This window comes from Cheilinus undulatus, linkage group 12 (assembly GCF_018320785.1).
Source record: "Cheilinus undulatus linkage group 12, ASM1832078v1, whole genome shotgun sequence".
NCBI classification, from domain to species: Eukaryota; Metazoa; Chordata; class Actinopteri; order Labriformes; family Labridae; genus Cheilinus; species Cheilinus undulatus.
Genome location: NC_054876.1, coordinates 21,591,035 through 21,618,964, shown reverse-complemented (window position 1 = coordinate 21,618,964; position 27,930 = coordinate 21,591,035). Strand labels below are relative to the sequence as shown.

Genomic DNA, 27,930 nt, shown 5'->3' with positions numbered 1-27,930 from the left:
ACTGCGCATGCCCGTCGATTTTGACGTTGATCCTGCTGGGTGATCCCAACTTCCGGTGAAAGGGGAGAAGTGTTTCACACGATTACCCTGACAAGGCCTATCATTACCCACCCGTTGGCAGTTGACGGGCTTTCTGTGTAAGCCATGGCCCTGTGATCGCAATCGGGCCGTTTAGTCAACTTTTTAAGATATTAGGAGAAATCTCCGGTGAAGCCGATCTGACAAAACGCCACATCGCCAGAGCCACAGGTTTAACGCTGCCCCGGGAGTACGAGCTAGTACGCTAGCTAAAGACGCAGCTAGCTATTCGCTAACCAAGCACCTCTAAATTGGATTCTGGTGTCTATTTCAAGATGTCAACGGCGGGGTTCAACTCACAGAATGGGACGGGGACAGGGCAGGCATATGCGAATGGTACGTATTATTAAAAATGTCTCTAAAATCTGTCCGGTAGCAATAGCGTTAGCACACTCGCTTAAATAGAGAGTATCAAGCTAACATTAGCAGTAGTTACGAGGTCCTCTCTATGTGGCTATATGCTAACTGGCTGACTTAATTAAGCAGATACATTGTCACTTAAATGAGCAAGAATTGCCTGCCAGGTAACGTTAGTGCTTTGGTGGGATAACCAATGTTAATTTTGGCACTTACTGCCGTAGTCGGCGTGGCAAGAGTAGTGTTACCCGAGCTATAAGCTTTTAGTATCTATCTGCCTTGGTCATTACCCTGAGGTATGTTGACCTGTCAGACCAACAGGTGGTTAAATATAAGGAAATTTCTCTGATGGGATTGTCTCTTATCCAAAACATAACGGTGATGGTACGTCAGCAGCTGTTTCTCCAGTGTCAAGCTGCTCTCTGAGTAGCAACTCCTCCCCGTATAATAAGTCATGGACGTGATTTGACTTGTCACTTAGTATGCACTCTTAAAAGTTCTTCCTGTACAAATCCTCTGCTTATAGAAAAAAGTCCCTCGCACATGTTTATAACTTGCCTCGCTGTTGCGAAATACGGTTCGTAAGTAGGATAAATGCGGGAGTATGTTTTCGTTAATCGTTTTACTGTACATGTGGCATATTGGGAATGATCCAGCTATGTCAGTGCTTCTCCAGACTCAACCAGTTACCGAGTGTGAAATTTAAAATGCAGAGTACTCACATTTCTGAGTAGTCGAAAGAGACGAAAGTGTGACTGGGTGCAGCCCCCAGTAGTTTTTATCAGTACTTGTGAAGGATATCTCTCACTCTATGTAAATAAGGGCTTGTATTATAATGTCTTTTTGGTTAACTATCGTTTTTTTAGCACGTGTGAACATATCATTAAGCATTTAATCTTAATGTTATTTCCATCTGAGGCACTAATCTCATCAGGGTGACATTCGTGAGATCTACGAGGCCCTAAAATATGCTCATCTTACTCTGTTCTTTTAGTTATGATCAGTCTTAAAACAATAAGCCACTGACTACAGAAACAAACTATGGCAAAATGCAACTAAAGCTAGATTGGATTGAAAATGTTCATTGTATTTTTGTGTTGCAATTGCACAATGTTTTCAGCTGTTCCAAATAATTTCTGCAAATGATTTGTATGACTATGATCCATGGGCACCTTAAGTAAGCAGACATACTTATCTCACTTAAGCATTTTTTGTCGTGTTTTTGTTACTGGTTCATGTTATTTGTATGCTTAGGCTACTTTATGAAATAAATCCAGTGGTTACCATGTGTCCTTCTAAAGACTGAACTAATAAAGTTTGTCTTGGTTGTCTTATAAAAAAAAATCACAAGTTAATTGTTTCTGTCCTGCCCTGAAAAGTTTTAATACCAGCACAGGATTAAAATGATAAATGCACTGAAAACACTTACATAGTAAATCACTTTCCCTACAAAAGCTCACCTTAAACAGGAATGATCAGTTACAGAATTGGAGCCAAATTTCAATCTCTGTCCACATGAATCAAAGGCACACAATCAGTGTCTTCATAAATAACTGTAGTATGAAATTAAATATATTTTTCCTCAACAGGAATCATCCTAATTTCTGATTTTCAAACAATCATTTGGTTATTTTTTTATTTTGAAAGAGACTCTCTTTGGACACCATCTTTAACTGACTGTAAGCTTTAGTTCTTAAAACTACCCTGCTCTCAGGAAGGAAGGAGATTTGAGGTGGATTAAGTTCCTTCATTTACCTTTGCTCATTGAGAAGAGTTGTTTTCTAATCCTCTCTTACTCTGCTGACTTGGCTCTGTTTTCTGTAGGGTAAAAGAGGACTAAGTAGATAGGAGTAAGTGAATCTGTTGGGATTATGTAATCATTTAAGGTTCCCATTAATACAATTTAAACACTGTTGTTATTTAGGTGTCACATTTATTAATATGAATAGCCTCTTTGAACCTGATTTTCTTTTGCTATTGGAACTGCAGATATATATTTGTGATCTCTGTGTGTGTGTTTTGGTTCACACTTCACTGAAAAAGAGGACATCTGGTATTTATAATTTTCTAGTTGCTTTCCTTAATTGTGACAATTTGCATTCAGGAAATTAAGACAAGAATTAATCTTTCAAGTGTCTGCACAACATTCAGTTGAAGCATTTTAATCATACCAAAATCAATGGTGTTTAATAATGACTGTGTCTAGAAAGACCAGACTTTGCTCAGAAACCCACCCACACTGTCCCAGAGAGCAAACCATGGTGAATTAGATCCAGGTAAAGAGATTAGACCCTGAGCAGTCAGCTCATTGGTCATTTGGTGGATTTGAGTTGGTTTCACTTAGTGTTGTCACTACTAATACTGTGCCATCTGTTATTCATTTTACTGTGTTTCAGATTTCAACTCAAGGATTTCCTTTCTGTCAAAGACAGCTGAATCATAAATAAAAGCACGTTGTAGACAGGGAGTCTTTAACAACGTTTGCTTTATCTGTCTGGAATTTCATGTTTTCTTTTAACCTATAGCTATTAAAAAGAAATGTTTCTAAATAGTTATGGCTGTATGAAAAGACTAATATATAGAGTTTCAGCCTTTTGTTTTTACATCTGGCACACAAAAAAGAGTAACAGCCATTTTTGTCTTAGCAGCACTGCAAGAGGCATAAGAATTATTGTGATGTTTAAACCATCAAAACATTTAATAAGCTCAGTGCATGTCTAAAGTGTATGAGTTTTGTTTGGTTGGCTATATACATTTGCTTTAGTTAAATAAACATGTTATCACTGAATAAACACAGATCTGTTGGTTCTCAAACATGCCTGTGTTTTCTTTATCTCTTCTCCAGGTCCATCACAGAATCCAGTGGCCCTGCAGCAGCTTCCCGGGGTCAACTATGGCATGACTCACCAGCCGACCTACAATCCAATGCAGGCCAAAGCTCCTGCACCCCCTGGCCCTGGACTCTACCCAGCTGGGCCATATCAACCTGTTCCTCCAGTAAGCTCCTACCAGCCTGGCACACCATTCTCTTCCTACCAACCTCCTCCAGGCCAGCCGCTGCTGACAAGACCTCCAATGGCAGGTCCTCCATCCCATACCCCACCTCAGTCTGCCAGCCCAAGCCCTGGTCCCAGACTGCTTCCAGCACAAGCCACACCTCCTCCTCCGGCTGTGTCATCTAGTAGCTACTACCAAAACCCCCAGCAGCCACAGCCCATTGCTCCAGCGTGGCAGTACAACACAGTTCCCCCCCCAATGGGGCCACCAACGTCCATGAACACGCCTCCCCGGAGCCTCCCAGGAAATCATGTTAACCCTGCTGCAAGCTCAACAGCTCCACCACCACCAATGTCATCAGCAGCTTATAGCTCAGCGCCTCCAGCTGCTGTGTCTCACAGTGCCCCCCAGCCCCCTGGCCCAGGGATGCCCCCCACATCTCTCCATGGATACACCCAACCAGGTAGGACATGACCTACCTCGCCCTGATCAGTGGTTCCCAACCTTTTTTGTGGAGTCCCTCCAACTTGTGTGCAGAATATGCTAAGCCCCCGAGAAAATACACAAAAAAGAAAATAGATATTACTGTAAAAATTAACATAAATTCCACCCACTCCACCACAGAGAGTCCCAGGCCCAGTGATTCAGATGCACAATGTCCTTTTATTGTCTAATGACAGGCATATTTACTATACAAAGAAGAGGGCACCATTTATGGGCATGATGCAGCACTCCCTGTGTCACACCCATAAAAAAGATTAATCATCTAAGGATTTATAAAATCAAACCACTTAAGTAAAATTAATTCCTTGTCCTTGGAGTCACCTAATCCGTGAAATGAATACAAGAAAACACCTTTTTAATTTCAATATCTACTACTTTTCCCTATGTCTGTTCTAAAGCACAATTACTGTCTCCTGTCTCTTTTTCTCATCAGTGTCGTCTCACACTAGCATGTACAGCAGATATGCATATCTAGAACACTGATATGTTGGAGCTGGACATTGCCCTCTGCACTTACATTGAACATTTAGTCTGGTTACTGCCTCTGGCTTCCTCCCAGCTACAGAGATTCATTCACTCTTAATTTGTTCAAAGTTCAGATAAGAATTTTATTATTTCCAATGGGATCGTTCCGTCTCAGTATGACATGGTATTTATGACTAACTTTAACTTCTAGTTTCTGGGGATGTTTGTATTGTTTATTGATTACTTGGGCTATCCTCATATTTTTTGAGAATTAAAAATCACTTTCCTTCTTTGTATGAAGAAGTCAGGTTTATATTTATGAATATTTTTGTTCCTTGTGAGATTTTAAGCACCGTCTCTACTGTGATCTCTCTGCCTGCTGGGCCTTCTCATTGAGCGTCTCTGTAACTTTGTATGATTAAAATTTTCTCCAGAGGATGTTATAGGAGTATTATAAAAGTTGGTTATGTAAGCTTCAACTAGAGTGTCTAAATGATTTGTTGCCACATTTTGTAAAGTAACCTCATACGAGAGCAGCTGTACTTCTGCAAAGAAGGGGTGGTCACATTATCTGTCTATTAACAACATATCTCTTAATCCTTTGGTCAGATTTGCTTGAATTGTATTTTTAACACTCACAGCCCTAATAAGAATAGTCTGCTTGTTTCTAGATGACCTTTCCCCAGCAGACCATCAGTAACTATCTTTCCAGTACAGTACTGACAATGAAAGCAGTAGTTTATCTGAGAAGTTAAAAGACCATTTTGTTCTTTTTCTTAAATGCCACTCTTGTCACAACTCAAAAATTTCATATTTAACAACATGCCATAACATGTTTAACAATTTGACAGCTGACAACAGTTCTTAAGTGTTCAAAGTCACAAAGTATTTTGTCAGTAAAATGTTGTAGAATAAAACTTAAGTGTCACAGACACACCGTGAAATCTATCACTAGGCAGAAACACAATATGAGGTAAGGAGAAGTATTATTTTAGTCTTCTTCATGTAGCTTTGTCACAGTTTATAACAATGTTTTTATTCTTTTATAGCATAATCCACAGTACATTTTCAGGAAGTATGTTTTAGTTTTTTGACATTAAAAATACACAAAAACAAAACAATACATTGACCACCCACCCACCCTCTTTCAGACATATCATCAGGTACGCTCTGTGGACTACTTGTTTGCTGAGAAGATTATAACTATCCACATTTTTTTACAAATACATCATGCATACATACACATGTACATATATGCCATGTATAAGCAAAAATTTAAAAATCCAAATCCTGGATTTCTGACCATTACCGCCTGCTCCCCTGCAAAGCATACTATCCACTCACTGCACCCAAAACAGGTGTGTTGAATCCTGCTGCGTCCTACACAGGTTCTGACAATCCATGTTAAATATTCAGATTAACACACAGTTTATTGAATTAAAGGCAATATTGATATGCTCACTTAAGCACCACCCTGATTAAGTTTCCTCTTTGAATGAAGGAAACCCTAAGAAATTAACCTAATCCTTGTAATGCGTAGCAGTGCCCCACATGAATAAGAAAAGCAGCTGGGAGTGTCAGACTGATTTAACTCCTGGTTATGGCCTAGTAATAGCACTGTCAGAGTATTATTAGTTGAAGTCATACAGAGGTGAAATTTTTTCTTGATCTTTAGAAAGTTTGTGCGTCAGAAGAACTTCCTATGTAATTTTTCAAATACATAAATACTGTGCTAAAAGCCATGTTTTTTCTTTGTCTTCTGCACCAACCTGTTTGCCAGTCCATTAAATCTTTTAAACTTTAAGACAGCTTCATATAAGACAGAACTCTTCTCAAGTACAAAATCTTAAGTTTCACTTTTATTGTCAGCGGGATTCACCGAAGCAGAAGGGGAGAGGAAGCAAAGAGCTAGAATTAAAAGACGATTCTACGATAAAACAACTTTAGCACATCCCCAATACATTCTATGTATTCACAATCTGAAATCGTCCTATCATGCACCCCTGCGTCAAACCTTTGCTATGGCAATGCTTGATCATAATCACTTTGAGGTGAAAGAGCTGGAATTGTTCATAATGGTTTTGCATTGAATATATGAAACTTCTCAGTTGCAAGTATTTAAAGAAGTATTTCCTTAGAATATTATTGTTTGAGATAAGATCTCAAATTTCATTGAAAGATCATCTTTAAAAGGGTCCGATATTTTAATCAGTCCTCTTCTTGCCCATATTCGAAATCCACCATCTTGTCTGCCTGGCTAGAATGAACTGAATGACACCGGGAATTAGATACCATACATTAATTCTATTTAGCACTATAGGATGAGTAGTATGGGCTCTTCACATTTTGTCCCAGTTTAATCATAAAAGTCCTTGAAGATGGTTAAATAATCCCTTGTCTTTGGGATTTTCCCTTTTTGATTTTCATTTGGCTTGTTTATCAGTCAGCACTGATTGACATGCCACCATCGCTGTTGTGACATTGACTGGCTGTAGGTTAGTAGTGCCATCAGCTGTTGTCACCTCTACTTAGAACTTATTTTGTTACACATCAACGTTACTTCATATCCTTTCCACATTAAAAGTGGCAACAACATAGACAGCTCTCATTCCACAAGCCACAATATTGTTGACATAATTCCTGAGGTAATGACTCTGCCTAAACTTTCTCATTCACTGAAGTGCATCATCAGTTGACAGGACTGCAGCCAAAGCAAGAAGTCATTTGAAACCAAATTTATTCAACACAACTTTGATATTTGATTAATCTTACAAGCTAGCTGTCCAAAAAGAAATGCATAAAAGTTGTTGATTAAAGCGTCTGGGTTTTTTTGTTGTTTTTTTTTTCTTTGAGTGAGATTGTGAAGGACGTTGCTCATTTGTTTGCTATTTGTTTAAGATGAACCTTAATCTAGCAGGTGCATCACTTTGAAGAATCCTTTTCTTTTTTCTTACTTCAGGCGCTGCACCGCAGCCCATGAATCCTCTGGCTCCCAATGCATACCAACCAAACAGAGCTCCGTATGGACCGCCACCTACAGGCCCACCACCAACGATGAAACCTGCACCGCCTCCTACTGGACCCCCTGTGGCAAATGCCACACCTCCTCCCCCAAAGGGAGATGGTAAGCTAATTTTTGGGTTTATTCCTGTGATAGGGGAGTCAACACACCAATGAGAACCATATACAAGTGCTTTAATTATTTTACTTTTTGTTCAGAATTGCACCAGACTGAGACCAGGGATGTATTCTTTAATCAATTGAATCAACTGTACTGGAACAAAAACAATAGAGCAGTTTCAATGAACCTAACATGACCAAAGACAAAGAGGTAGTATACTAAAGACATTTAAATGAGTTGTCAGGTCAAAGCCCGTGTAGCACAACAGCATCACAAACAAAACAAGTTTACACTGTATGAGTCTGTCATGATTTTAAAATCATAGCACAATCAGTGATGATAAAATTAAAAAACTTTGGGTCCTCACATGTGTTTTCTTCTGTTTAAGCCAGTCATTTATAATCTAATTTGTTTCCTCCTCATGCCAGCTCAGTGTGGGGGGGCTGTGAACAGCACCCTCTCCCCCACTGAGCCCGACTGCCAAGAGGGAGATATTGAATGTCCAGGTGTGGCCAAATCTGTCATTAGCTGTTAGATATCACATCAATCCTGTCCTAGCAGTGCTGTTGTTCATTGTATCTAGGGATGCACCAAGTCTGTCTTCATTCCTTCAATTGATATCAAATAGAGAGAGACTAATGCCAAGCTCAATCTGCTCACTTTAGAAGAAAAATATACAAAACAAATTACAAAAGAAGTCCACATGCTTCACTCTGATTCTGATTTTACATGTCATTGCAGATTGAGGCAAGCTCATTTTTTGACAGATTCTGTGCATCCCTATGAACATTTTTCCTTGTGTTATTATTTTTCCAATCCATGGCACCCACCATGCTTTTCATATGAACTTAAATGTTTCTTTAGCACCCGTACCATCATCTGCATCATCAGTAGTATTGTTGTTTAGCTCCCTGTGTCCATCTTTTACTGTGGATCTATTTCATATTCACTACCTGTGGAGAAAAAGCAAACAATGTCCAGAGATATTCACATCACATCTTTGTTTCTTTTGAAATAGGAGCTGTGGCTGGAAATGGTCCACAAGCACCAAACAGCTACAATCACGTTGACAACAAAATGGGTAAGGCAATTTTCTACCACACTGCAGATTCTTTTAACACCAACAAAATGTAGAGTCTAGCTCTTCAAAATAAGGTTTTATCACAGCATACAAATGTTTTATTCCACAACCCTTTCATAGCTCCTTCCTTCTTTAACGCTGTTTGAACAGAAACAGATAATGAGCCGTTTTTCACGAGTGAATGCTAAATAGACGTTTTAATGGGAATGAAGCTCATGCAAAGCCCACTAGTCATGGTTCGTTCTGGCATGTGTCTGTATTAAAAAAAATGAACACTATTAGGGCTGGGCAATTAATCGAAAATTAGATTAAATTGCAATATAGCTTGCTGCAATTTTCAAATCGCAAAAGGTGCATTATTTCTTTTACCTGAAATTTGTGTCAAAATACCAGTTTTAAACTTTTTTTGTAGCAGAGATGTTATGCACGACATATCATGCAATCATTCAGGTGCCACTTTTTTTGGATTGTCTACAAAAAAATCCTACCTTCTTCCTTTTTGTACTTTTTCTTATTAAATATAAGAATTTCAAAAACGCTGCAATGCAATAACTCATCCAATTTGCAATAAGAGTCAAAATCAGCAGAATAAGACATGTTTAAAGAATTGTTCAGCCCTTGTTTAGGAATAAAATAAAGTTGTGGAAAAATCACATTCCAAATTGCAATTGCAATGTTGGGGGAAAAAAATCGCAATTAGATTATTTTCCAAAATTGTTCAGCCCTTAACACTATACACATATAATTTTTAATATAGAGCTCAGATATTGAAAGTAACAACAGTTAAGTACATGAACCAAGCTGTACAATTACATTAAAATTTGAAAGCAAAGAATGGTTGTAGTGCAAATAGACAACAATTTATACTGAAAATAAATACATAACAAGATAATGTGAAATGGGTCAATATTGAATAAACAAAGTGGTTGTAATGCTGTGGTTGTAGTGAATTTCTTGGATCTTTTTTCCCCCAATAATTCGAGAAATAAAAATATCTTATCTTCCGAGAAATAAAAATATCTAAAATCAGTCCATTCCTTTTGCTTCTTTTTTTTCCATCTCAGCTGGCCCACCCCAGCCCGCACCACCTGGTCGGCATTTGGGCCACTATCCCTCTCTCCCCCCAGGGTACCAGAACACCCCAGCACCCCACAATGCCACGCCACCCATGCATCCTGCAATGCAGGCCGCCACGCAGCCTTATACTCAAGGACCTCAGCCATACCAGCAGGTAAGAGAGGAGTCATGACCCACTTCTGACTGAGATGTTTTAAGGCATTTTTTTTCCACATGTTGTTTGTTTTTACTTGCTTAATGGACCTGAAACTTCATAATTGTTAGGCCGCATATTTATTTTTACTTAATTCACATGTAGAATTCTACTAAAGCTACATTGAAAAGTTCTGTCAGCCTTGAGATAAAACTTCTCCTTGCTTAGTATTTTGTCCAAACCAATCGACTTCACTTAGCTACAGCATATTTTAAAAACAATGAGCGGTTAAGGCGCGCGCCATATACGCAGGCGACCTGGGTTCGAATCCAGCCTGTGGCACTATTTCCTGCATGTCTCTCCTCGCTCTCTTCCCTGTTTCCGACTCTATCCATGGTCCTATCCAATAAAGGCAAAAAGGCCAAAAATAAATCTTTAAAAAAAAACTTCAGGAGGAAGATATAAAACCAAATAAGAACACCAGAAAAACAATAAAAGGAAAGAAAACACATAATAAGATTAAGAAAATAAAAGACAAATGGACAGAGGTCGCACAACCCTCATACTGAGTTAAAAGCCAAAGAATAAAAATCAGTTAAGATGTGGTGGAAGTTGGAAGTGTGGAGATTTTTAGCTTTCAAGAGGTAGTTGATTCAAAAGTTTAGATGCCACAGAAAAAAGGCTCAATCATCTCAGGGTTTTTAATCTGGTTTTTAATTTTTTTTGGGATGGCGAGGTGAAGTAACCTTGCAAAGCAGATGGATACGCCCATTTCTCTTTTTTCACTGGCGAATCCATCTTGCAAAGCTCCCATCTGAACCGTTTGGGCCCAGTTAGAAAGTGACAGGACCAATCAGCAACGAGGGGCAGTACTTTCAGGTGCAGCAGAGTCGTGACATAAACAAGCAGCAGCAAGAGCTGGTGCAGTTATGGAGGAAGAGATTGGCGTGGATGATGCTAAAGCGCCAGTTTTATCAGAATTTGACAAAAAGAAGAACACAGAACAGCAGTGAGTTGTTTTTTTTATTCAAAAACGACAAAAGTCAAGTACTTGCATGTCTATAGTCACCATGTTTCGCGTTATTCCTCAGTAGCCGCGCACGCGCTGCTCGATAGTGGCTACTTCATGTGTTTTGTTGCTGTGACTGGCCCGTAGAGATGTGACAGAAAGAACTTTCATCCAATCACAATTTTTTTCAAAGCCTCTGCCTTTTCTCAAACATTTCCTATTGAAGCTTTCCCAGAAGCTTTCTGGCGTGTCAGGTTAGAGGTGAAGCTGATCAGCAGACCTCAGGGATTGCGGAGGGTAGTAGGCACTTAAGAGGTCAGAAATGTACTGGGGTGCTGATCTGTTTAAAGATTTAAAAACAAACAATACAAATTAGAAATTAATTCTGAAAGGAGCCCGTGGAGGGAAGCCAGGATTGGGGTGATTTGTTCATGTTTGTGCGTACTTGTTAAAAGTTGTGAAGCAGCATTTTGGACTTACTGTAAATGTGTAGGGGAGGCCTAATTAACTCCAATGTGAAGTGCATTACAGTAGTCCAGATGTGTAGAAATAAAGGCATGAATCACTCTCTTGAAGTAATTTCGAGATAAAACTGGTATGATCTTGGATTAAAGCCTCCGATTATTGACAGCCTTTACACCAAGATTAAAAACTGTGCGTTTAACATGAAGTAACAGGGAATTTTAAGACAGTGGGTATCAGGAATCTACACAGATAAATATCAGATCAACAGTAGCCAGCTGTGCTAAATGATTTTTTGTCTCACCAGTTTTTGGAAGAAAAAAAAAGGATGCAATGAATTACTCATTATTTTCTGTACTCTCAGCCTCCTCTGGGCCCAGGCCCAGCCCAGCTGAGCCCATCCCTGGCAGCCATGAGCCTCCAGTCCAGCACCCCAGAGGCCCTGAGAGTGGTCAACCTGCTGCAGGAGAGGAATCTGCTGCCTCCAAACCCCATCCCAGCCCCAACACCCTGCCTCCCACAGGATCTGCAGAAGCTCAATTGCAATCCAGAGTAAAAACACAATTGATTACTACTGACAGCATGTGTCTAGTGTTGTGTTGAAATACTGCTTATAACTTCACCTTAAAACTCTGTACAGGTTCTATGAAGTTTTGTTTGTGTGTCTTCACAGGGTTTTTCGTAGTACGCTAACCAGCATCCCTCAGTCTCAGTCTCTGCTCAATAAAGCCAAGATGCCTCTGGGTCTGCTGCTCCATCCCTTCAAAGATCTATCGGTAATACTCCAGTACAATATTTAATGTATGCACACGTATATTAGTGCTCTTACCTCAGGTCAGCCAGTACACCCAAGCAAACTATCCTTATTTTAATTTGCTCCTAGCAAGTGAAAACTCTTTCATTCGGTTGGAGGAAGGTAATCAACAGTGATATGTTAACACAACTACATCTTCCCTGGACAAAACCAAATTTCTGGTTAGTTTTTGTGTAGCCAGGCTTTTGAGCGGTTCAAGAATGTGAAAGGGAAAATTTGTGAAAAATGTAAGTATTTAAGTTGGTAATAATTTCTGTTCTAAAGATGGGCACTGCTGTTTTAATGTTTTGAGAAATAACGACATTATTTATAAATGTAATGAACAAAACTCTTTCCTAAATTTGTTAAAAAGATAAAGATAAAATGAGCACATCAGACTATTGATTTATCACTAAGGATCCCTTAAATGCCTCAGAAGAGAAGTTGACTAAACAGGCCTCTGGGCAAAGAGAGCTAGTGCCAGAACCAATCTGTGTTTATCTCTGTGCTAATTGAGGACAGAGGACACAGCCGTTGCACAACACGGATGGCTACAAGAATGTCTTTATTGAAATGCCAACAACTGCAAACAAGAAAATGAGTTAGCCTGGAGGCACGTTTCACACAGGCCTTGTTTTGTCCTGTGGTTTTCCTTGCAGCAGCTTCCTGTGGTGACATCCAGTACCATCGTCAGGTGTCGGTCCTGCAGAACATACATCAATCCTTTTGTCTCCTTCCTGGACCAGAGAAGATGGAAATGTAACCTGTGCTATCGGGTCAATGATGGTAAGAAAGAGGGGGGAGTGATGAAAGAAAGAAGATCAGTTACTTAAGGTGGTCAGAAGTGTTCAAAAGAAGTTATATTAACAACAAAACAGTTTGTTTGTATCTATGTAACATTTGTTTAAGCCTCAAAAAAACATTTGTTTTTCCCTCATTTACTGGGATATCAAGCACAAAAAATAGCCAAGAGAGGATGACAATTACCCACTGTAATGAAGTGGTTTGCAATCAGTCATCTTTAATTGTCTGTGAGAAACCAGAGTATTTGTCTTGAGAATTTGTAAATTATTCCACATTTTTGAAGCATAAATCATAAAGAAGATTTTCCAAGTTAAGAGAAAACAGTATTCAACATTTTTGGATCAATTTTGGTAGGGTCCAGTAAACATTTCAGCATAGATCTAAGATGGTATCTGTCTAATTACAGACACACCTGTCTCCTGTTCAAAGAGAGGCTGAGTCAAGTTGAACAGTGAGAGGAGCGGGGATGATGACAGTCTGGTAGTTTTACATTTGTGGCTTTATTAGGAATGTTTAGGGTTCACAGTGGGCTATACCCACACGTCATGGTACAGTTGTACGTTTTGCCTGTACTTGAGGCAGATATGGGATTTATACAGAAATGTTCGTATCTGCAGATACTGATTTTTTTTACCTTTTTTAAGCTAATATCTGCTGATGCTGATATCATGTCAATAGTCTGAGCAGATGGTCTGAGTAGAGGCAGGGATAAACATATCATCCCGTGAGCTGAAAGTTTATCATCAGAGGGTGGGATTTCAGAAGTAGAAGGGGTAAACCCCCCAGGCAAATCGCATCCTGCAAACCGCTTGGACATTGCTGCGAGGCACTTGGAGGCAGGGCTGGCCTGCTTTGGCCCTGAGCAGGACCAGTCCTAGCACAGCCTGGCACAGCAAAACTAGTGATGGACAGTAAATCAGCACGGCTTGGTTTGGCTCAGCACAGCCAAAAGTCAGAGTGCAAAAGCCCTAAGAGATTATCAGAAATTTGGTTTCACTGGCATTAAGAACATGTTTTAGACCAATAAAAGCATTTTGAAAACGGTTGAAAGCTAGTTGCAATTTCCCTACAGCAAGCTGTACAGAGTCAGCAGAAAAATAAAGAATGATATCATCTGCATAAAGATGAATTTTATAACATCTTTCAGAAGATCAATATTAATAATATTGTATGTATATCAGATGGGGCCCTGACCTGATCCTTGTGGAACACCTTTTGATAACGACGCACACTGTAATCTATTAGTAAGGTGATTTTTGAACTGTTTGCAAGTGGTGAGGTCAAATCTGATGTTAGAGATTGACTGAATAGGAATATTTTCAACCATTTCAGAAGCTTTTGACAAGTCAGTGAAAACAGCAGCATAATGCCTTTTCTTGTCCATGTTAGTTACCACAGTATAAACAACTGAAGTGAAGACAGATTGTACAATGTGTCCAGGATGTTAAGCACCATTCAAAAATCATTAGCAATAACTGTATTGATACCAGATAGAAAGCATTTACTTGTATTTTCTCTAAGCGCACTAGGTAGGCTGAAATATGGATCCTCTCAAAACTTGACTGTTGCTGCAGCTGAGTTTTAGAGCAGGCAGATTTAAATATTTTTTAAAACATCTGGCTTGGACAATGCTTTGCAGCTTATGCATTGTTAAAAATTGTCAGTTTGTTTTTAATACCTGTACAGGTCGGTTCATGTTAGATAATGTAATGTGTAGTGTACTGCAGCATGTGATTGTTATCTTAGCATGTTGATTATTTTTTTATGTTGTAACAATGCTCTTTTGCCTTCCACCGATATCAGTCCAACATACTTTTTTTAAAAGTATTTTTTTTTCATGCCTTTATTGATATAGAACAGACAGTTAATGAAGTCAGAAACATGGATCAGAGAGTGGGAAATACCATGTAGGAAGGAACCACAAGCTGGACTTGAACCCAGGCTGCCTGTGCACATTGTGCACAATCTAACTGCTAGGCCATCTGCGCTCCATGCATAATTTTTACATGATGGTCCATTATGTTTGCTATAAAAAGGTTATCTGTTCGATACTTAAGTAAATGGAAGCATTATAAGTGTCTTTATGTTGCTTTGAATAACCATTTTTGTACTTGGATTTGTGACGATCCACTCCACAAATTCTTTTCACGCTCATAAATGTAACTTGAATGATGTACCAGAAACATAAAGAACTATTCATTCCTGTGACCTTACTGGATGTTTTTTTGTGTCTGTGTGCAGTTCCAGAGGAGTTTATGTACAACCCAGTCAGCAAATCTTATGGAGAGCCACACAAAAGACCGGAAGTCCAGAACGCTACCATCGAATTCATTGCTCCTTCAGAATACATGGTTAGTTTCACCGTAGACATTTGTCCTGTTTATCTGACATTTATCAGAATGATTAGTTTACTTTCAATATAGTGTTCCTTAGGTGTATTAATGCCATGACATTATTTTTTTAAGCAAACTTGATTTGTAGATTCCTGTTTTTATTGAAGTGTCTTATGTGTACACTTTGTACAGAGGTGTGTGTGATTTTGTGTCCTTATTGACATTGACTTCTGTGTCTCCCTTATCTACCCAGCTGAGGCCACCACAGCCTGCTGTTTACCTCTTCCTTCTTGACGTATCCCACAATGCAGTTGAGACAGGCTACCTGAATGTGTTCTGCCAGTCGCTGCTTGACAACATCAATTCGTATGTGCAACACTTTGTCCAGTTAATAGAGATTTTTAAAGGACATGAGAGCCTTTATCATTACTTATAGTAGTTTGTATTAACCTCCTAAGAACTGAGCATTTGTTTGGAATACATTTTTAATTTATCCCACTTTTTGGGGGATACTTAGGACCCAATACATTGAAACATCAGTCTGTCTTTGGACAGACATTTCTTGGAAATTTTCTTTTCCAGAATCCACACATATCCCCTTCAATTTCTAAGAGATTCCCCAAAGCTTCTCTGAAAATACGTAAACATATTTTTAATGTATTCCATGAAAAGTACTCTAAAGTTTTTTAAAATATTTCCAAAATGTTTTAGCGAAACTTTAGCATAAAGACTAAACATTCCAATAAACAGTCACAGACATTCCATTTAAATATCTGAAAATTTCCGAGCAACTTTCCCCCTAAAATTTCTAAGAAAATTCCCAAAACTTTGCAAATAAAAAGGGATAGAACAGTTACTGAAATTCCTTTATCCCTACTGCCATAAGCATCTTAAAGACCCTGTAAATTTAATAGTTAAATGATGTTTTTTTGTTCATTGTGAGGTAAATTTACCAAATCTATCAGCCACAGTGGATTATGGATCATTTAAAGCATCATAACAGAGATTTGAGCCAGAAAAACAGACTTTGTCTCTTCCCTGGCACAGAGCCAGGCAGCTGCACTCTGATTATAAGGTCAAGGGGCAGGATAATGGTGTGACTGCTTTCCTCAATTCAGATTGTAACATTTTTAAAACCTGAGAGGACCATATTTTTCCTGAGTGGACATGGCTTCTGCTCATTCAGCAGACACATCCACACCATCCTGGAGCAGATTTTGCGGCCTCATTTTTCATGATTTGAAGCTTAATTTTATAAACTTGGAGATGTTTAATTTAACTGAAATTTGAACTAGGCGTTCATTTCACATCAGCCTGTCATACAACAAACCTAAATACAGATTCATTTTCACTTTACAGGGTCTTTAAATAAACAATCAAAATTCCCCCTACAACAACTCTTATCACTACTCAAAAGGCTAATTTACACAGGGTCATTTAACCTCCTGAGACCTGAGTTTTTGTTTCTGACACATTTTTAGTTTCTCCCAAGTATTTGGGATAAGCAGAACCTACTTCTACAGAAAATACAGCACTGGCTGTGCGTCGGCCAGTTGGTCTGATGTTGAAGGTCAGTAAAAAATTGGTATTCGTTACTGAGAGAGGTTTGGTGGAATTATTTTTTTATGTTATTTTGGTGGTGGACCACAAGGACTTGTTAAGGCTAAGAACGAACAGAAGGCAATTAAAAGTGCTGAAATTCTTTTTATTTAACCTTTCTAAAATCCACACAAATTCCCTAAAGTTTGTATCAAAATTCTTAAATACATTTTTAAGTATACCATTAAACATGCCATTTCCCCCCCAAAAGTCCATGTAAATTCCTACAAAAAAATCAAGCGAATTCCCCCTAAAATTTCCCATTCAATGCCAGAAGCATTTACAAATAATTCCCCAAAATTCCATAAAATTGACAGAAATTCCCTATAATGTCCATGAAAATTCTTGGAAATTTCTAAGGAAGGACTTCCCCTCTAAATTTCCAATCATATTCCAAAGTTTGTACTTTTTTTTTTCCAAATTTCTGGGAAATAAAAAAGAAAAATCAAAGCAAATTCCCTAAAAAATCAAGTAAAATTCCCCAAAATTACAAATACATTTCCTTAATTTCTATGAAACTGTTAAAGATTTTCAAACAAATTCCCCATTTTCCTAAAAAAATGCCAAAAATATACAAAAGCAAACTTCCTCAAAAATTTCCAACGAAACTGTCCAAAATAAACAAACATGTCCCCCAAAATTTCCATGACAGGTCCTGAAAATTTCATGGCAAATTCTCCCAAAATTTAGCAAATAGCATATATTATTATTATTATTATTATTATTATTATTATTATTATTATTATGTTGTAGGAAAGCCATAATGTAATGTCCTCATATGTATATGCAGGGTCTTAGGAGGTTAAAAATAGATTTTCATCCTGTCTAATTTATTGTGTAAGCCATTTTACTCTGTTTTTAGGAATGTATTGTTTTTATGTCAGTTGTCTTTGGTTCATGTGTTGCACTGTTGGGTCAGACAGTTTTCTGTTAAGACAGGCAATTAAGTTCCCATAATCTGAATCTGAAATACAATCCTCCAAATTCCATGAAAAGTCAGAGACATCCAAACACATTCCTGGAATTTCCATTAAAATTCTTCAAAATTTCAAAGGATATTTCCCAAATTGCACGTAAAGACCAGAACATTTCCAAACAGATTTCCCCAAACATCCTAACAAATTTCCCAATTTTCAATGAAAATACCACAAAATATTCCCAAACTCAAAATATGTAAACATATCCCCCAAATTTCAGCAGCATTCAAGCAGATTTCCCAAAATATAAACAAGTCAAATTCTACAGCATCAACATTTCAAGCAAATTACTTAAACTTCAGTTGACTTTCAGGACAATTATCTCAAAAATTTTAATAGCTGAATGATCGCTATGTTATAGGAAAGCCAAAATGTAATGTCCTCATATTTACATGCAGGTTACACTTTATGCATTGGAAAGAGAAACGCCATATAAATATCTCTGTCAGTAACCAGAAAAATATCGGTCAGTAGTTGTTTTTAATCACCACCCTGGTGCACTCTCATATCAGTCAATAGAAATAGAAAATCTTCTTTCTGCAGAGTCATGCTTTGTAAATAATCAGGTCACTCTCTTTTTGAGTCTAAGTTATGTTAAGTTTATGTGTCTGTGTCATAGGCTGCCTGGAGACTCGCGGACAAAGGTGGGCTTCATCACCTTTGACAGCACCATCCACTTCTACAACCTCCAGGAGGGACTTTCACAGCCGCAGATGCTCATTGTGTCTGACATTGAAGGTGAGGCGAGCTGATGGCAAAGGCCAAATGCTCATTAATGCTGCAGCTTCACAAAAGCTGCAAAAAAAGCTACTGCAGACACTCTGAACACATGAATCTGTACAAAACCAAAATATCTCAGACTGTTTAGGTCAGTCAGTGCAAGGTTGGGTTTGAAAATACAGCAAAAGCACCGAGATAGCTTGTAAGTTTTCTGGTCTTTATGCTCTATGTTGATGTTCTTCAGATGAATTGCCTCATAGAAGCTGCAATTTTAAAAAAGTACTTTTATTACAGTTACTATATCAGTATGTTTATCAGTATTATTTCTGTTTTAATAGTCATGTTTGTGTTATTACAGATATCTTTTTACCAACACCAGATAGCCTTCTCGTAAACCTCAATGAAAGCAAAGAGGTAAGTGATAAATGCAGCATGTTGAATCTAAAATGAACATCCATAACAAGTCACTTTAGTCATACTAAGGATTATGAAATGTTTTATCCCTGATGTGCTTGTTTCTTTACACTGTGTAGTTGATGAAACACACAGTGTAAAGACACACTTCCTACTTTTTTAACCTTGTGGCCACTCTGCTGAGTGACAGCAAATTTAAATCATCCTGACTCTAAGCTCTGACCTCTTGATAGATAGAAGAAACATTTTGCCTCAGGCTTTAATTATTCATCACAAAAATAAGTCTCTCTCTTTGTACTTCTTGTTTTTTTCAGCTTGTGCAAGATCTGCTTAAGAGCCTGCCAACTTTATTTGAGAAGACCATGGAGACCCAGTCTGCTCTGGGTTCAGCTCTGCAAGCAGCCTTCAAGCTGCTGTCGCCTACTGGAGGGCGAATGTCTGTGTTTCAGACCCAGCTGCCTAACCTGGGTGTGGGGGCACTCCAGTCGAGAGAGGACCCCAACCAGAGGGCATCTGCCAAGGTGAGTGTGCAGGACAGTAGACAGAATAATAAAATAGTTTTTGTTTTCAAATCTTATTTTTTAATTTGGGGTGGATGTTTTTTACAACAGGATGATTAATAGTGGATGAGAGCTAGAAGATTCAGATTCACGTTTTTGTCTGTTACTTTCTCATCAATCAATCCATCAATCAATCAATCAATCAATCAATCAATCCGTGGGCAGTGTGCAGCCCTCCGGCCAGGTGACATGCTGTGGACGCCAACACCACAAGCACAAAAATCACAGTCCAGTCCATGTTACTGGTTGGTAACACAGTTTGCACACCAGTGTTGATTCAGTAGTCAGTGGGCTATTTGAACCCTGACAGTCCAGTTATCCAAACCCCAGAACAACAGTAAAAAGACCTAAAACAAAGACAAACATAACAGCTCCTCATTTCTGCTGGTCACTGCATGTGCATTAGGACTTGATCAAGAATGATGGAACTCTCAAGTTCAAGTTTTTTTTTACTTGATTTGGACTTGAGAGTAGTTGTTATGTTTGATTTGAGGGAAATGTTGGGTTGTTGTTTCATGTTCTGGTTGTAGCTGACATTTCCCTTTCTGGTGGGTTTCCCCTCAGGACGTTCAGCACTTATCTCCAGCGACAGACTTCTACAAGAAGCTGGCTCTGGACTGCTCTGGCCAGCAGGTGGCTGTCGACTTGTTCCTGCTCAGCTCTCAATACTGCGACCTGGCCTCAATAGGTAAGTCTGGCTGTTGAGAGATGTTTGATTTAAGAATAGAGGATAAAGAGTTGATTGGAATTTGTACGCAGCACACTATAATTGCTAAAAAAAATGCTAATATTATGTTTAGTTTTTGGCAGTCAAATTTTGGTATTTCTAAATGATGTGCCTCTCTGTGTCCCAGGCTGCATATCCAGATACTCTGCAGGAAGCGTTTACTACTACCCCTCGTACCACCACCAGCAAAACCCTGCTCAGGTGGAGTGCCTCCAGAAGGATCTGAAGAGATACTTAACCAGGAAGATCGGTTTTGAAGCTGTCATGAGAATACGTTGCACAAAAGGTGAAACACTGATCTGGATCTGCTCTGGGAATTTTAAGTTTGATAGCCATTCACGTTCTGTTAATTATTGTCATTCTTAGATGTTTTTTTTCTGAATTTTCCCTTGGACTTTTTTAGTTATGTTGCATCTTATCACAGTTTCTGCAACACTTACTGTAATTAAAAGCGAAGATTAGTTAGTGTTGTATCTCCTGGAGTTATTAATGCTTGTTAACTTTGATAGCAAAGTGTGTAAGATATTAAAGATTAACACAAAAAAAACTTAAATCCCTTTGATTCAGTACTTTTTTGCATTAAGACACCCTTGATGTATGTTTGAAGCCTAAAACTTAAATTCTGTAAATAATTCAGAGAAAACCAGGTCTACAGAGACCAGGAAATGCAGTTTTGATGACTGGATTTATTTATGTTTACATGTATTCTGCAGAGTTTGATAGTTTTTGCATTTTTTTCTCTCTGTGTCTCCCTGCAGGTTTGTCCATCCATACGTTCCATGGAAACTTCTTTGTGCGCTCCACAGATCTGCTGTCCCTGCCTAACGTGAACCCAGATGCCGGCTTTGCGGTTCAAATGTCCATCGAGGAAAACCTTGACGACATGCAGGTCGTCTCCTTCCAGGCTGCTCTTCTTTACACATCAAGCAAAGGTACACACTGACACACAACCTTTGAAATAAACAGAAATAGCTTGTGGCTCTTGTGTCAATAGAACATATTTTCCCTTTCAGGAGAGAGGAGGATCCGTGTCCACACCCTGTGTCTGCCTGTGGTCAATTCTCTGTCGGATATCTTTGCTGGGGCTGATGTTCAAGCCATCACTGGACTATTGGCATGCATGGGTACGTAACACTGTTTTTGTATGCATAAAATACTCTGAGTTAACAAGAAAATCATATGGTACTTTCTTCAACCTATTAAAATTGCTTTATTTTCACAGCATGTCCATAACTTTAAAATATACTCTATTTAAAATATAAATATACTCATATTTATTTCTTAGCTTTTCTTAGATATGAGTAGAGGGGACCTAGGGGAAATGTTGGGAACCACTGCATTGTGGAATAAATGAACTCCCATGTTTGATCATTTACTTGTTAATATCTGCATGCCTGCAGTAGCAGCATGTAATCTAACCCTAAAATGAGCATGAGCTTCATTGTAAGGCATTTGCCAGTTCAGCAGCATGCATTTTTAATTTATTTATTCCATTTATGCAATGTTTTCCTTTTTTTGTAAAATAAACTCAAAATGATAATGGAGTTAAAGTTTTAAAATGCAGTATTTGGGTGCTAGTTTGGCTCATTTGGTGGAGCTGACATGTGCAGGAGCTGCAGTCTTCTTCTACATTCTAGTGGCAGATTTGAGTCCTGATCCTTGCATTGTTTAGTGCATGTCTAAACTACTCTCTGTCCTCATCTGTCTTATCAAAACTAGAGGCAAAATGGCCAAAAATAATCTTTAATAAAATGTAGATGTATATACTCTCTGTTTTAAAGCTGTTTAGGGCTGCACAATGGATTGCAATGGCAACATTTGCCAATATGAGCATTTGTAATAATCACATCCCAAAAGTCTGAATATATTATTTTAAAATATAATTATCATTTTTCACTCAGCATGTGCACTGTATGACTCTCTGGGTCATTATCAACTACCCTGAGTTTTAAAACTCAAACACAGTGCTTGTATTGCAAAAACAATTTATGTCAAAATGTTGAACACAGTAATCACATACTGTATATTTTCTTAATTATGCATGCCTAATACATGCATAAAATCTGGTTTGATTTTCTGTATTTTTAAAAAAAAAAGGTTCCCAAGAAAAGATATTGCATGTCTGCTGTTGCTGTTCTCATTTAGCCTTGATCCCAGTGATAGTGTTTAGATACTCAAAAACAACAGTTGAAGATTATTTTCAACATAATTATACTTTGCTAATGAATGAGATCCATTTGTACTCCTGATGAGATCCTTGGATTTGTTAAAAGCATATCTCTCAATTATTCCTTGTAGTCTCTTTAAACACTGAAGTGGTTTGATTCCAAATTACTGCAAGCTTTTCCTCCTTTTGCTGTTATTAGCACTGACAGATGGAGATGAGTGGCGACAGCTGTGGTTACTAAGCAACCATCGAGTACTGAGCAGTCAGATCTGAGCTTGCTCATCTCAAATTCACTCAAAGAACAGACGCTGACATTTTGCTTCCTTCAAAACAAGGCCACTACAAATGCTTGTTCCTTACCAAGACTGATGGGGCACAGCTGCTTTAAACTGCTCTTTGTTGTACACAGAAGTAAAGGTCAAAAGTTACTTTCAAAATATAAGACATAATGCCTATTTAATAACAGCGCAATGCATGAAAAAGCTGTTTCCACTCACTTAACCTAATATTTTTTATCAAGATAAATCAGACTATTACATTTTACTTTAAAAACCAGCCTGATCAGTGTCTGTAAAAACTGACGCGTCCTTCTAAAAATAACGTGTGTCCCCCTCTCTGCAGCTGTGGACCGCTCTGTGACCGCTAGTCTAAGTGACGCCAGAGACGCAATGACCAACGCCTCCATCGACTCGCTGTCATCCTACCGACAGTCTGTGTTGACCATCCAGCAGCCTGGCCTCCTGGCTCCAGCCTGCCTCAGACTTTTCCCCCTCTACATTCTCGCCCTGCTCAAACAGGTATGCTTTCATTATGTTTGCATGATTAGTTCATAACAAATTCATTGGATTGCTCAATTAACTATGCATCATTCTTTCTAATCCTGAGAAGGATTGGTTTAATTCTCAGGATCACGTGTTTGTATGACCTACATTGATCCTCCCTCATGTTTTTTGTTTGTACCCCTACAGAAAGCCTTCAGGACGGGTACCAGCACCAGGCTGGATGACCGTGTGTTTGCTATGTGTCAGCTGAAGTATCAGCCGCTGGCCTACTCCATGCTGATGATCCACCCCGCTCTGTACCGCATTGATGATCTGACAGATGAGGTGAGAAGGATAGAACTCGCCCTGAGAACCCTCGTAATGCAGCTAATTCAGAGAGATTCTGTTAATGTGGTGGTGAACAATTTAATGAAAATAGACATGAGTTCTAATTAAGATTACATGATTGAAGTAAAGATTAAACAAATCATTGTTAGCTAGTACATTGTTGGGTAAATAAGGTTGTTTTTGTCAAGAAATATATTAGTTTTTAATTTTTAAAACTGTAAGTAGTGGGCTGAACAAACAGCCATACTAATTTTTGTTTGTTATTTAAGTCTCTGTATGTTGCTGGGAACTTTTATTTTTTCCAACAACCTTAGGGTGCTTTGAACATCAATGAGCGGACCATCCCTCAGCCCAGGCTGCTGCAGTTGTCTGTGGAGAAGCTCAGCAGGGAAGGAGCTTTCCTCATGGATGCTGGAATGGTATGTATTTCATGCCATGGGTCTGTATACAACCCTTCTCCCGAAAATAAAAAAATATATATTTAACAATTAAATGCAGGTTTTCTCAGTAACTTTGACTGGTTTTACAAATAAGGCTTTGGTGAAGCCAGGAGTGGAAGTTGGAGTAGGAGCCTTAATGTGAACTAGCTACACCAAGAAGTTTAAGGGGCTTTCATGAATGGGGTTTAAATCTGGCTTAGTAAGTTGAAGACTATGGAGTCCTGAAGTAAGATAAGTAAGCCTACAAGAGAACACCTAGGTTAAGTCTCACTGGCCTACTTAAGAGCATGTGCTGCTTGTCTATTGGTGCTTAAAAACTGGAGTGGAGTAGAAAAGACACTTAGAGCATGTCCTTACAGCATGTGTCAGATGTATTGCTGTCTGTTGTCCACATTGCATCTGCTAAATACTTAATTCTTTGTCCAGTTTTCCCCTTGAACAGTAGGAAATCTATGCAAAGAAATGGAAGTTTAGTGCTCTGAATTGAGAAGCATTTAGTGACAATAAGCCAAGTAGTTTTACCTTAATGTTACTACTAGTCATAGTATAATATTTATCAGGGACATAAATATTATTATTGCACCACTAATCCTACTTTGTTTAAAAAACAGAAAATGAACAAGCTCCATTGTGTGAAAAAATGAAAGAAATTCAATTGAATATTCACGTCAGATTTTCATGGTGCCTTGTAATTTCTCCTGTCTTTCCTCTTACTTGTTTGTCAAATCAAGCAACGGAGGGAAATAGAAATGGGGCAGCAGGGTAAAAACAGTGCAGTGAATTGCACTATTTTCACTGCATCACTGATCGGCCTTTAAGACACTAATGCGAAACAGCGTTAAGCAAATTTTGTCGCTTTAACTAAAGCCAAATTAACAGTCTGCTCACGGGGAAAAAGCTTGTCCTCCATAAAAACATTCTAACACAGCCAGCATAACTTATGTAGTTCTGTTTGCTTTGTTAGCTACATAGATAACTAGATAACAGATAGATAACACAGCTTAGTTAAATATGTTTACTTAAGGTATTGTGCTAAAGCTCATGTTGCTAAAGCTAACTTAGTTACATTAGCTAATGTAGTAATGTTAATGTAATGTTATTTAGCAAGCGTAGCTAAGTTAGCTGCAGCTAATGCTAAAGAAGCTAAAGCGAGCCACTGCTTATGTGACTACTCATATGGGCCTTTGCATAATTTTATCCCGGATTAGACTTTCTGACATTTTTCTCTGTATTATTTATCAAATGTTTTTTAGTCTTTGGTGTTTGTGATGTGGTTATTTCATGAATTTAACCGCCAGATTTTGTTTATGAATAAAGTTGATTAACAAAAGCAACTTAAACTGGAAATATGTTGTACCGGCAAATTATTACACTTCCCTTCTGAGATCTACAGCATTTTAGATAAACGGTCTGTGAGAGTGGACATCAAACATTTACACGTTGAAAACAAAACAAATCACCCAATTATGAGACATGCAAGTGTTAACAGGATTGCAGGTACAGCTGAATTTTTAGGTGAATATTTGCAGAAGTGTTTACTTTAGACCTAATTCTGTTCATTTAGGTGATGTATCTCTGGGTTGGACGCAACTGCAACCCCACTTTCCTTACACAAGTCCTTGGAGTTCCAAACTACGCTGCTGTGCCTGATAACCTGGTAGGAGCGTCTTTCCTTGGAGAACACTGCTCCAGCTGTTCCACTTTGCTTATAGTTATGATCACAAGGACAAGTGTTTGCATTAAATCTTCCCACTTAAGACTGAAAACTTGAAGGCATCTCTCTTTTCTCTCAGTATCTGCTCCCAGAGCTGGACACTGCCGAGTCACAGAGAACCAGAGCTTTCATTGGTTGGCTGAGGGATCAGAGGCCATTCTTCCCTTCCCTGCATGTCATCAGGTGAGCAACACACGTGTTTATAGGTAACTAATGACAAAAACCAAACAAAATCTGATGTGTGTAATACAAAGGTCTTATGTGGATTCATTAAAACAACCTCTCACTTCTACTTCCATCAGTACTTTGAATTGAAACAGTCAAGTGTATTTGGTGCTGCACCATTCAACACCTATATAATCATAAAAGATGAGCAGACAACACAGAAAAACAAAATGCCTAGAGTTGTATGATTCACAGTATCAAATGCAGACCTCAGGTCTAATGAGCATTTACCCTCATATGAAACTCTGAGAAGAGCTGTCTCTGTGCGATGTTTTGGGGTGGAACTAGATTTGAATTTTTCTTTAAAATTGTGTTCAGTTAAAAAGTAGCGAGTTGTTTACTGTGTCATCTAAAAATGTGATAAAAGGCAGTTTAGAGATAAACTTATAGTCTTTAGGCACTGTAGGGTTTAGGTTTGTCTTTTAAGGAACTCTAGTTTTAGAAGAAGAAAGGACGCAACCAGATTGAATTAAGTTGTTTATAATGTCAATGAGATGAGGGCCTGTTTGCAGGAAGTGCTGGTATGTTGGAAAGATGTCCACTGCATCTAAATGTGATGTCTCTTGAACTATTATTTCCAAATCTCCTCTACAGGGACGAGAGCCAGCGGAAAGCCAGCTTTATGCAGAATATGATCGAGGACCGAACAGAGTCGGCTCTCTCATACTATGAGTTCTTGCTTCACCTCCAACAGCAAATCTCCAAATAACCTTCAGTGGGACTGTGCAAATGAGGGGACACTGAAGTGAGGACATGCATCTTAGTGCGTGTCTGTATGTGTGTCTGTATGTTGTTTGTGTGTCTGTGTGTGGCGAGGGACTGAAGGATGCCTCTTGCTCCATCTCCAGCTGTGGGGCCGCATGTCTGAACTAAGTTGATTCAAACTCTGTGACGGACTCTAAAGACAATGTCTAAGAATCCTTTCTGACGCTTATTTGTCACTTTTAACCCCTCTAAAGCAACACATGGAAAGAAAACAGGCAAGAATCCTCAATGATGAAGATGATGATGATTATATTGTCAATGATTGAATAAAACAGTGTTTATTCTCATAGAACAATGCTATCTTACTGAGGTATCGTTCAGATACTGTCCAGGCAAACAGATGTGTTAAGTGTTTTTTGTTCAAAAAGCACAGTCGTCTTTACTAAATCGAACGTATGTATGTGTGGATGTCGACTTGAGAATCTATGAGGATGTTAAGTCTGTTTGTGCTCAAAGACTGTTATTGGGTGTCACCAGGAGTATTTGTACACAGAACACCTGAGCTCTAACAACACTCTGATATTGAACCTGAAGGGCAGAACGTGTGCTTTTTATTTCTGTCATTATAATTGTGTGTCAAACAAATCTGTAGACTCTGTCGTTAAAGGCTGGTAAACATGTTTGAAGGTTCGTCAAAACGGCCGCCATCGCTTCCTCGAATGTCTGGATTCGGCGGTGGGAAGTTGTTTTCGTCGGTCTGATCTGTCCTTCACAAACTTTCTGTCATCTTTTCAGAAGACCTCAAATGATGTCTCTGTTCTCTTAATTTCCTTTCTTTTTTCTCTGATAATTAATAATTTATGAGCCTCCCAATCTGATTAAATTCTATAATTGCCTTGTATGGGAACTCACTTTTTATTATTATTAAACCTCTGTTCAAATACAGACTCTATATATGAAATATTTTAATATAATAGGCTACGGGAAATTCTTTAACACAGACATAACAAAGCCATTGTGATCTTTTAATCATGCTTATTGATACTTGTATATTGAAAAGACTGCATTATATAAAGGTGAAGAAATGATGATTTTAGTATAAACATTAAGGTGAAATGACGATAAGAAAAATAAAATGTTTGGGACTTTTTAAACGTAGTTTTGTGTTTTGGTGGGAGAACAGCAGTGGTTGTTCAGTGAAAAAGAAGACTACAGACAGAAGATGGACAATTAGCCATTTTTTGGTCCTACCTTGGCTTAAATTTACAATTTTTCATTTGATCTTATTTCATACCGTTTGTAATTTATGTATAATAAAAATGTATTTAGGAAGAGACACATGATTTATTCATGCACAAA

General features: G+C 38.4%; 1 protein-coding gene across 2 annotated transcripts; it reads left to right on the top strand.

The window, feature by feature from the left end:
• Positions 1 to 46: 46 nt before the first annotated feature.
• Positions 47 to 27,930, top strand: sec24a (SEC24 homolog A, COPII coat complex component). Of its 2 annotated transcripts, none has more exons than XM_041801110.1 (23): positions 47 to 414; positions 3,281 to 3,895; positions 7,361 to 7,525; positions 8,541 to 8,603; positions 9,668 to 9,834; positions 11,649 to 11,836; positions 11,958 to 12,060; positions 12,740 to 12,863; positions 15,123 to 15,232; positions 15,468 to 15,580; positions 18,410 to 18,528; positions 18,869 to 18,924; positions 19,239 to 19,445; positions 20,049 to 20,172; positions 20,339 to 20,497; positions 20,970 to 21,143; positions 21,225 to 21,335; positions 23,000 to 23,175; positions 23,347 to 23,484; positions 23,802 to 23,906; positions 25,492 to 25,584; positions 25,721 to 25,824; positions 26,461 to 27,930. In XM_041801110.1, the coding sequence occupies exons 1-23, from the start codon at positions 354 to 356 to the stop codon at positions 26,573 to 26,575; spliced, it is 3,390 nt and encodes a 1,129-aa protein (XP_041657044.1). In that variant the 5' UTR covers positions 47 to 353; the 3' UTR covers positions 26,576 to 27,930. The 2 variants fall into 2 exon arrangements, with proteins under 2 accessions (XP_041657044.1, XP_041657043.1); XM_041801109.1 differs by having other exon boundaries at positions 48 to 414; positions 12,737 to 12,863.